The sequence below is a fragment of the Corapipo altera genome, unplaced genomic scaffold (assembly GCF_003945725.1).
Source record: "Corapipo altera isolate COAL_440 unplaced genomic scaffold, ASM394572v1 150, whole genome shotgun sequence".
NCBI lineage: Eukaryota > Metazoa > Chordata > Aves > Passeriformes > Pipridae > Corapipo > Corapipo altera.
The window spans coordinates 201094-212495 of NW_020884941.1; the positions used below are offsets into that span (position 1 = coordinate 201094).

Genomic DNA, 11402 nt, shown 5'->3' on the forward strand with positions numbered 1-11402 from the left:
CTGGTGCCCGGTGTAATCAGCCAATGCACAGTCCCTTCACGTCTGTGGGAGCCGAGGAATTAGCACAAGAGACGCTGGTAATTAATTTCCAGCGTGATGTCAGCGGAGCAGCGGTGCCAGGAGAGTGTCCTTGTCACACACATCCCAGCCCATCACCCTGATTGGGATGCAGGGCTTAGCACAACCCGCCGTGGAGGAGCCCAGGACTAAATTAGGAAGGATGCCCGGCCTTACAGAGCGGAGCTCGGGGCCCTGAGGGGGTTTCACAAAGGGGGTGGCAGAGGTGATGCCCCTGAATGAGGAGATTTTGCCTCCTGACCTCCCACCTCTGCAGGGAAAGGAGCTGGATTAGGGCAGCAAAGGAATTAATAAAGAGAGCACAGCCTCATCTCCAACCCTACAGGTATTTATTTGTGGTGGCCTCCCCAGGGAACGTGGATTTTGAGGGGAAAGGAGATGCAGCTGGACACGTTTGTTCCTCACACAGAGGAAGTCCTAAGCAAAGCTTTGCTGTTCTGGTGACCTGCCGAGGAGAATGCTGCCCTTTTACACCACAGACCACAGCTCCTTTCATCTGGGTGTGCTCACCTCCTGCTCCTTCTCCACCTGCCTGAAGAACCCTCCTCCCCTCATTGCTGACAGTCCACCACAGGTCTGAGGTGTAACACAGAAAAAGGAATGAAATTTGAGAGTGGAAACTCTTCTCAAGGCATCTGGAAACAGGTCTCTCCTGTTTCCAGCTTGGTCCCTGCCCAAGGGAGCGGGGCTGTGTCCAGGAGCTGCTTCCTGGGATCTCAGGGACTCTAAGATGTCCCCAAAGCTGTGGCTGCTCCATCCCTGGAAGTGTCCAAGGCCAGGCTGGATGGGACTTGGAGCCACCTGGGATAGTGGAAGGTGTCCCTGCCCATGGCAGAGGGTGGGACTGGATGGTCTTTAAGGTCCCTTCCAACCCAACTATTCCATGAGTTTATGATTTATGTCACTTATTTGGGTCTGCCATCCCACAAGAACCCCTCCTGCAACGAGAGGAGCTTTGGAAGAGCTGCACTAGGAGCATCCCTCAGCCATGAGGCTCCAGCAGGGCTACAAAACCAGCGTGGTTTTGACCTACCCTGCCAAGATGTTTAATGCAACAGTCACACCATCCTCACCAAACTGGAAGTGACTTCAAATACTCCAGAGCACAACCTAAAAATCCTCCCCCCCTCCCAAGATCACATGTTTGCACGTACAAAGTTCGACACGTTGCCCAGGCTGCCCTCACCAAAAGGGATGTTTTGGGCTTTTGGGTTGTTTTTTGGGGGGGTTTTAGGCCAAGTTCCCCCTGATGCCACTGATGCAGCATAAACCAGGCGAGCTGGGCCTTGCTGAGGAGCAGAGATTGAAAAGGATGAACCCAGTGAACTCAGATGGCTGAATAATAATCCCTCACTTCAGCCCAGGAGGAGAACACACAAAACCATCAAATTATTGCATAAAAGAATGTCTTCCCTCTCCTGCTGAAAGCTGGAGAGCAGGGAAGGAAGTGCTCAAGCAGCATGAACCCTTTTTTTCCCTTTGTTAACAACTAAGGTATAAAAATCTTACCAAAAGAGAATTAAATACCTGGTTGGGCTCATTCAACAACCAGCCAAAGGTTTTGATCCCAAAGGCAGCTTCATGGGCAGACACATCCAGGCAGGTGACAGGCTGGCCATAGACAGAGTGCAGGATTTTGCCAGGATCTTCTGCTTTCAGGAGATACACAATGTCCTCTGCAGCTGCCACTGCCACTGGGCTCCCCGTAACATCTGGAACCAGATTAAGGAAGTTGACCTGAAAAGAGCAGACTTTTTATTTTTAATACGTCACAAATTCTTCTGCATCACTACTGCCACTGGCTGAACTGGGCAAACTACCCATGTGTTATGTCTTGTGTCATCCCAACTATGGATTAACTTCAGACAAAGACCGAGAATCAATTTTACTTCTGAATTTCTGCAAGTTTAGCTCCTATGATGAAATTCAGCTCACAGTCTTGAGTCCATTAAAAAAAACCCACAAACTAATCAGAGCACATTACAATAAAACATCCCAAAATGTCACATCAGAGAAAGGAGCAAAACTTAACACACTCATCCACTGAAGGACAGAGAAGCCACAGCTTAAAGCACACAAAGGAAATATCGTGGCTGGAATGTGAATAAGGTGCTCCAGAAGAGGAAACACATTGATACAACTCACATGGAATTGGAATAGTTGATGTTTACCCTGCAATCATGTAGGGTTACCCTAAATTAACAGAGACATCACATCCCTCTAGGACAGCCCAAATGCCAGCTCCCAAATCTTCTGTCGCGAGACCACGAGGATGTTGCTCTTCCCATTTCAGTAAATAATGAAGATACAGCTGAAAAGTCTCACCATGGGAAGGGTTTGAACTCCTGAACAGTTGATTTCTAACCCAGCCTTGGAAGATAGTGTGGAATCTGTGTGTGTCCCATGGGACAAACTGACTTGTCACAGCATGCAAGATCCAAAAAATGGATTCAACTACAGTGGTGCTTTTACTGGAAAACCTCTTAAATCAACAAAATCCCCAAATATTTTAAGCACTGCAAGGCTGACTTAGCTTTGGAGGAAGGGATTAATCAGGGGTGGTTTAAATCCCTTCACACTCATTAGCTCTGCACTCAGCTTCCTGCAATGGCAGAGAGGCTGCAAGACTCAGTTATTCCCCTGCACTTCCTTCCCCTACCAAAGAAAAGTTGATACTCTGAGACCCAATAAAACTTGGGAGAACGGGACAGCTTTTGATTTTTAATTAAAACAGTCTCAAAAACTTCAGTTGACAGAAGGTGCAACCCGAAGAGTTCCAGCTTCACAAGTGACACTATTAGCTCTCCTGCAATATCCTGCCTCAGAATTAATCAGACAGAGCTGATCTGGAATGAGACCTGGAGCTTCAGCTCCAATTCTACGCGAGAAAACTGATTTACAAAATGAGCCAACCTAATGTTGACAGGGGGAAAAAAAAAAATAATTAAAACCAGCCAACCTCCTGCACCATATGGACTCGGGTTCATTTTCACTCGTAGCCTAAGCCAGCATTTCACCCTTGCTCTTCATTGCTGAAAGGCTCATCCATTAACCTGCTCCAAAGCCAGAACCCCCAGCTGATAAGGCTGTTCTCTAGTTCAGGGAGACTTCTACAAGATCCCCCTTAGCTTGCACCAGAAATAATCACTGGATCAGGAGCTCCTGGAGGGAAGCTGAGCGGGCTGGAGACTCACCAGTTTCTGGATTTCAAAGGTTGCTGTGGTTTGCCAGAACCCTCTGTCCTCGGGGGTTTCCACCTTGACCTCGAAGCCCGACGCCGTGGCCACGGCTGCGCCCTCTGGCCCCAGGGCCAGAGCCTGGATCTTCTGGTTGTGCTGGTAATGATGGATTGGCTCCCGCCCCAGCAGCAGGTTCCAAATGCTGATGGTTCCTGGGCACCAAAAAAGAACCGTTGGGGGTCATCTCAGAACTTAACGAAGCTTTCCCAGAGCATTTAAAGGGGTGAGTTCAAATCCATGGCGTGGAAAAAAAGGGAAAGTACAGAGAGGAGATTGCAGGGCAGGAAAGCAGAACTTCAGGATGCTGTGGTTCCTCTGAGCCACAAAACAGGTTCAGGGGAACCTGTATGTGCTCTGGCCTTAAGCTGAAGGTTTAGAGTAGTTTTCTTAGGAAGAAATTCTTCCCTGTGAGGGTGGGGAGGCCCTGGCACAGGTTGCCCAGAGAAGATGTGGCTGCCCCTGGATCCCTGGAACTGTCCAAGGACAGGCTGGACAGGGCTTGGAGCAACCTGGGATAATGGGAGGTGTCCCTGCCCATGGCAGGGGGTGGGATGAGATGAGCTTTAAGGTCCCTTCCCACTCAAACCGTCCCATTAATCTCTGATTCCAGGCTCTGTTGCTCTCTGTGATTCCCTAATTTTTGACTTTCCAATAACAGGATCTACCCTGAGGAAGACTCCTTGATTTCCCTCACATTTCCATGTTTGGAGAAGATCAGAATAAACAGCCACCCAAATTTTTGTTCTACTGCAAACACACCCTCAAGTACCACAAAAAACCACCAAGGGCAAACCCACGCTCAAATTTAAGTCACTTTGCTTTGCACCCAGAAAAGTTTTCAAAGTGAGGAATCTGAAGCTCTGCACACACAGGTCAGGGATTTTAACACCATTTTCAACAGTTTACAACCAGCAGCAAAACTCCTCATCCTGATGAAAACAGAAAATGCAGAAGAATTTGTGGCACATGGTGTGATTTTGGGGGCTGACTCGATGGTCCTTGGAGGTCCCTTCCAGCTCAGGAGATTCTGTGATTCTGTGTTTCAAAAAGAATACAAATCCCAAAGGATACAGGAGTGAAGTCAAAATACAACATATTTCTGATGGCATTTTTCCCAGCAGGGATCCCCCATATTCTATTTAAAATGCTGCTGCATTAAAGCCATAATCTGAATAAGAGCAACCCGAGGCAGTCGGGAGCGGATGAGGGAACAGAAGGGCTGGGTGGAACTGGAGCCTTCTGGGCCACCTTTGCACTGAATTAAGGGAGAAACAATCTTGAGGAAGGGCTGGAGAAGCCTTCCCTCGATTCAGGCATTAATGATGAAATGATTAATGGCAGCTCTTCCTTCAGAGGAGACATAAAAGCCCCGACAGGCAGCTGGGGATGGGCACCGATGCCAGTGTGCAAACACCCCCCCCAGTCCCAGAGGAGGTGAAGCAAGAGTGTGGTAATGAAACTGCACATAGTGAAATGGTATCTAAATGAGTTTAAATTGATTTATGCTCGCTTTTGTAAAGATTATTTGGTATCTGGAAAGTGCTACCGATGTGAAATAATGCAGATAATCCTTAAGATCCCTGTCTAATGGCACTCCCCCTGAATATTTATGTTCCTCACCATGGGAATGAGCACCATAATGGGGACCATTTTTGTTTTATTAGGGATGAATATTTAAATTAATCTGCTATTTGCCTAAACAATTAGCTGCCTCTGTTTGTTTACACAAAGCCAAAACTGCAATTAGGCTTCCATCAAAAAGATAAGTCCCGACTAAAACTGTCCCGATGGAGCCGTAAGGGCTCGGAGCAGAACTTCCCAAAATTACTTCTTAGCATAATGGTAATTATGTTAATTGCTTGAAAGGTAAATAACTGCTGAACTGGGTTGGAAAACCAGACTGGGAGCTTGTATTGCTCCCACTTAGCCTAAAACCAGTTAACAAATCCAAATGGGCAGCACGGGCTCCCTCCCCTCTGCAGCACGACTGAGGCACCCCCAGGTCTGCCCTAAAACAAAGTCTCATCTCCAGGACAGAAAAAGGGGAGAAAACAGGTCAGAAACGGGGAGATCAACCCCCATCAGTGATAAAACCCTCTGGGGATCTCAGATTATGGATGTCAGACCTGGAATTTCTGGGCAGCCCATGGGTATCCCTGCCAAGCTCCTCCAGGCAGGAGGATTTTCAGTTTTGATTTTGTAGAATATTTATCCCAGTTAAAGACCACTTTTCTGAGGGGGAAAAAAAGATGTTGATTTGCTTTCAGTGAAGCCTTTTGTTTACAACCATCTGTGATGAGCATTTTGCTGGTTTCAGCGGTGTATTAAAGGATGAAAGTTCTGGAAAATACAAAAAAAACCAACATTGAAGTCAAAGAACCCTCTTCTGACCACAGGAGCAAACTGGGAAACCCAGAATTCAGAGTTCTGCTCTCTAATTTTGGGCAACAAGTCATCATCATCATCATCATCATTATTATTATTATTATTATTATTATTATTATTACTACTGCATGTCAAACATCACGAAAAGAGACAACGGTGGAAATGGCTCCTGCAATAATAAAATGGTTTCAAGATGGGTATTTTTGGTTGCAACCAGATGTTCAATAGCAAAATCTGTCCAAAATAGCACAAAATGTTATCAGGCAAGCACAGTGTGTGCAAAATCTGATTCACAGTATGGTGGAAACATTCCTGGAACCAAAAACCCGAGTGACAAATTCACATGTAATGAAGGAGCACAAAGTAAGGAGTAAAAAGGAAAGTTTGTGGAATGTCCTGAGTTGGAAGGGACTGACAAGGATCATCGAGTCCAACTCCTGCATGAGAGCAGGAAAACATTATCCAGCTTTCCACAGAAAAAGCAACACTCCACGGGATTGATCAAGAGGTAAAGCTACAGGTGCTACTCAGAATATTCTGCATTTCACTGCAGACACAGCCACGTGTATTTACGAGCACACAAGGCTCTGCACCAGTCCATCACGTTTGTGTAAGAGCAAAAAAAACCCTCCACGTGACAGTTTAAAGTTATTAGTGTGGCAACATCAAAGAAATCAGGGCTAAGATTTACCAGTCAGATGAGATCACTGCTCTCCACAGTCCCTGTTCCTGCCCCCAGCGCTTCATTTCCAAGGCAATTTCTCTGCTAAGGTGAAGTTCAGGTTGCAAACATTCACTGTCCCTTTCATTTTTTTAACACTGAAGCCTCAGAAGTGTTAGGAAGTTAAGTCAGAAGGATCAGCAGTGTTGTCACAGCTCACTAAAATCTGTGATTGTTCCAGCTGAACTCCAACAATAACTCCCCAAAACGATTCAGGCTTTCCAGCTCGCTCAGATTTGGTCTTGGCTCCAGGAGACAGGGCAGTGCAATCACTGACACTTGACAGTCACTGCACCAGCCTCGTTGTTTGTCCCTCTCTGTCCCAGATCAGACAAAGAATTCAACTTCTAATCCAATATATTGCTGAATTGTGGCCTGATGAAAGGTCCATTTATTGCAATTCACTCCAGATTGGAAAGTATTTGGATAAAACACCGACCATGAGCCTGTTGACCCTCACAAAGTGCACTGCTGATCCTGACTGAACTCCAAATTTAGGAGGCATCAGCCTCTTGCTGTATCAAAGGTGGATGACTGGAGACTCTCTCCACGAGTCTCCTCTTTGCAGCTGGGAGCACAAAAGACATCCCCCAAGCTGCTTTTTTACATCTATTTTCACGTATTGCAGGCAACACACTTACCACAAAATCAATAATAATAAAAAAAAAAAAGTATTTCTTTTCCTAGAAAATCCTCTAATCCTCCGTTGGGGAGGAGAGGCAGCACAAACACAGAGGCAAACAGAGTGAAATCTCATTTGTAAATATTACAGTGGCTGTGTTTGGCAGGGCAATAGAGGCCCCTCAGAGCTCCTCCTGAGCTGGGCACAGCAGGAGAGGTGCCCACCTGGGCTCCCTGCTCAGGGAGAGAGGGAGGCAAGGCTGGATCTCAGGGTGGAACATCCCAGCCCTGATCCTCATGACCCGTTGCATCAGCTCTTCCACATTAAGACAGGCATTTGCTGTCAGCTAGTGGCTGCTGTCAGCCTTGGGGAAGATGTAAAGCAGTTTACAAGTGCATTATCTGAAAAAAAATTAAAAAACAAACACAAAGAAAAATAAGCAATGACACGATTTTGTCAGTGCTGGAGCAGGGAAGCCAAATCTGCTCATGGTTTTCACTTCAGCTTCTAATCACAGCTCTGTGGGAAGGCCAGAAGCTGCTTAATTCACATCACCTCCACGTTGTTCCTGTTTGAGGGTTGTGGTTTTGCCATTTCTACCTTGATTTAAATGAAATAAAACTTTTTCATCTTTTGTAAACACCTGGGAGTTGGACTCGATCCTTGTGGGTCCCTTCCAATCAGGGTATTTTTTGACTTTATGACTCCATACAGGGGGGTTTTTCCTTCCAACTGAGAACATTAATTTATCTCCTCATATTTTTCAGGCATATCATGAGCCTATGAAGTACAAACAGTAGAAGAAATACATGAGTGGAAATGAGCACCAGCCTGGAGTATCAAAACTACTTCTTGTGAATTTTAAGTTTTTCCCCCAACATTTCTAGTCAGAGGATTCACTTTACCCTCAGTAGATCTTTGGAGTTCCTTAACTAACTTTTTACATTTTATTTTGACTTCCAGCAGGTGCTTATGAGAGATCAGACCCCTGTGATAAGTCTTGTCTTCACATCACCATTACCACACCGGTTTCCTCCCAGTGTTGCCAGGTTTTATCTCCACCCCCCTTCTCACAGGGATTTATTTCCACCCTGGACAGTCCCTCAGAGAAGGCACAGGCAAGACAGAGAGTATTTCATTCCCAACTTGGGGATGGAAGAGGCAGAATTCCCTGACTGTGGTGGGAAGTCACACACCACCTACCCAAAGCAAATGTCTGCACCCACAGCCACCTGTATCCAACGGGAATAAAGATCCTCCCACCTGCTCCTGCAGCGTCCTTCACTTCTCCCTTCCTCTGAGCCAGTCTGTCCCTGCTCCTGCTCTCCTAGGGCATGTCCTGCCACCAAACCCACCACTCCACTTCTTGCAAAGAGGGCACAGAAGGGACAGACAACACCCCCCAGGCAGCCTTAAGGGCACCAGAATGGACAAGACAGCAGATTTGCAGAAGTCCCAAAAAGGAGCAGTGCCAAAATTCCCCTCCTGGAGCCTGCCAGCAAGCAGGAGCACTGCTGATCCCACAGCAGCCACCTTCCTGTGCTCCATGGAGCTGCCCTGCAGCTTGGGAAGGACCACCAAGCCTTCCCAGTGGGTCTCCAAGCACTCCACAAAGGGCAGCAAGTGGGGCACCTCCCTGCTGTGCCTACATGAGGACGGACATGGCGTTTAAAGGGAAGACTCCAAAAAGGATGTTCTCGTGCTGCAGCACATTGTTCCCCAGTCAAACTATGAAACTCCAGAGCGCAGGGGGGAGAGCCATGGCTAAAGCAGACTGCTGTTTCCCAAAAGCTGTGGCTCCCAGCCAAAGCCAGGCAAGCATGGAGCAGATGGAGTCCTGGCAAGGCCTCTCCTGTCCCTGCATTAGCAGCATCTGCTCATTACCCAGAACCCTCGCCTGCTTTATCTAATGCTCCAGGAAAAAGCATTTTGATTTGATTCATTTCAGTTCGGTAACGTGCAACACAATTAGTGGTAAAATCAAACTGGAGGGCTGCCAGTGCTGACAATAGGAAACAAGGCAGAAGAAATATGAGGCCAGTGGGTTGGAATTCAAAAATCACAACTGTGGATCGAGTTGCCAAGTCCCGTTGCCCCAGGTGTACATCCAGTGCCCCCGCTGAGCGCTGGCACGGGCACGGGGAACTTCATTTGCTCCCCATCCATTTCCCTCTCCTTGCAGCTTGTTTCTCGCAGGTTGGCACCGCCAGAAACGCTCAGGAGCCACAAAAATTCCGCTTTTCCTTAGCGGAGTTACAACTCCCTTCGGATGCGGGCATCCCAGCAAGGCAGATCCTTCTCCTTGCTCCACTTCCCGTGCCTCGGGAAGCGTTTGCTGCTCTGGAAGCAGCAGGGCTGTGAGGCAGGGATGGGGTGAGCAGGATCTGCCTGAGCTCTTCCCTGTGATCGGGTGCCAAGGACATCTCTGCGTGAGCTCTGCTGAACTGGGAGAAGCCGATGTTATCGGGACGAGTCTGGGAGCCAGGGATTCGACAGGGAAAGTCTAGACTGTGCCTGACAGCACCACCTCCAACACTACCAGATGGCTTCTCTGTGCTAGTCAAACTTACAAACAAAGAGAAAAAGGGGAGCTGGAAAAGTACAACAAAGAACAATCAAACACATTATCTTCAAAGTCGTCCTCACCCTCCCCGAATTCAAAACAACTCCCTCCACCAAATTGTAAATATGTGCTTCCAGCTTGCAGTTAGTAAACATTTCTAAAATGAGGCTTTAGAATTCCCTATTCCCATAGAAACTAATCTATTCTGACCAGGCTCCTCGAATCAGAGTCACTGCCATATCATGGAGCCTATTAAAATTTCTACCCAGAAGAAGAAAGGACGCCGAGCTTTATGCAAACTAGTTCAGTCACAGGGCTGACAACGAGGAGTATGACAGGCAAAAAAACCCAGACAAATTATTAGATTAGGCAGTGGGAAACTAGAAAACAAACAAAAGACCCTCTGCTAGTCGTTGTTTGGCACACTGGACAAAAAGCCAACATTTTAAACTATCACTGTGTCATAATTCCTGTGACTCGAGTAAATAATCTTAATGAGCAACACCAGATTTGCTGTTGTCAGAAAGTGTGGAAAAATCAACAATTTTTAGCCACAGAAAACCATTCTAACATGATCCAAGCTAGAAACACAGCTAAGGATGCTGATGATCTTAAAACATATACAGCATTTAATTTACTTTTAAAATAAAATTCGGTTTGCATTATCCATCCCTAGTTTTGTTTTCAGCTGTAGAAATGCCAGGATCAAAGGCAGTATGTGTACAAAGCTCTCTAAATATGCTTTATTTATACCCAGGAGATATTTTAAGTGTCAAATTACAGATTTTAAAGAAAGGTGACAGGAGCTGATTCTGCCTGAGCCCCTCAGCTCAGGATCCCAGTCGGCCAGCACTGTCCAAACCTGACTTTTTTAATTGCTGTTCCCACATCCAGAAGATGTTGGTCTTTGGCTCTTCTTGTCCATTATGTAAAACCTCTGAGGATATTTAAAACAATGCATACAACCAGGATTTTACGAGGGCTTCAGTAAATATTAGGTCAAAGCTTTTATTCTCTGTATCAAAGTATATAATAACCCACCACAAACAATACTTCAGTGCATCCACACACTGAGCCAAGAGGGAGAGGGATGTGGATTAATCAGACATGCAAGTTTACCACCATTCCCATAACAAAGCTCCACAGCACCCCAAGGGAGTTTTGGACAGAGGAGAAGGTTGGTGGAAGAATATTTAATATTTTTATAGCAAAACAAGTTATTTGCTTAAGATAGCTTGGCTGGACTACAGCCTGGCACTCAAGCTTTGTGTAGCAGCTCCAGTAGGAATTAAAGCTCAGTTTTAATGGGTGCTGTGTTCCAATGCCTCCTAATGCATTTAGGGTTATTGGCCAACTTTCTCACATAAAAGCAAGAGTGTGTGTGTGTGTGTGTGTGTGTGGATACACAGGATTACAGACACACAAAAAGCTGAGCACAGCTGCTTCATTTTTGTAAAGCCTGGTTGTTGGTTTTTTATTTTGTTTTGTTGTGGTTTTTTTTTTTTTTCCTGTCTTTAATAGGGAGGAGAGTTGTGGTTCCTCACCGTCCTCGTGAGCTGCCACAGCCAGGGAGCTGTTTATCCTCACAAAGGAGACGTGTGGCCGAGGTCCAGCCTCGCCAGGACCCTGCACGGCTTCCAGGATGGGGGCTGTGTAGTCCCAGGTGCGAGTGTCCCACAGCCTCACTTCTCCTGAGGTGTATCTGCAAAAGAAGGCTGTTACTCATCCCAAAACATCTGACAGGCAGTGCAGGAGAAGGGAGGAAGAAACAAAAGGTGTCTTAAAACCCAACAC

At 46.5% G+C, this 11402-nt stretch overlaps 1 protein-coding gene across 1 annotated transcript in view; it reads right to left on the minus strand.

Annotated features, from left to right (window-relative positions):
• FBXW8 (F-box and WD repeat domain containing 8) overlaps nucleotides 1–11402 on the minus strand; it is a 50742-nt gene that overhangs the window by 16754 nt on the left and 22586 nt on the right. Inside the window, exons 4-6 of the mRNA XM_027661472.1 lie at nucleotides 11153–11310; nucleotides 3273–3469; nucleotides 1606–1815 (exon numbers count right to left, since the gene is read on the minus strand). Coding sequence (XP_027517273.1) covers nucleotides 1606–1815; nucleotides 3273–3469; nucleotides 11153–11310 — 565 coding nt within the window. The remainder of the gene's footprint in view (nucleotides 1–1605; nucleotides 1816–3272; nucleotides 3470–11152; nucleotides 11311–11402) is intronic.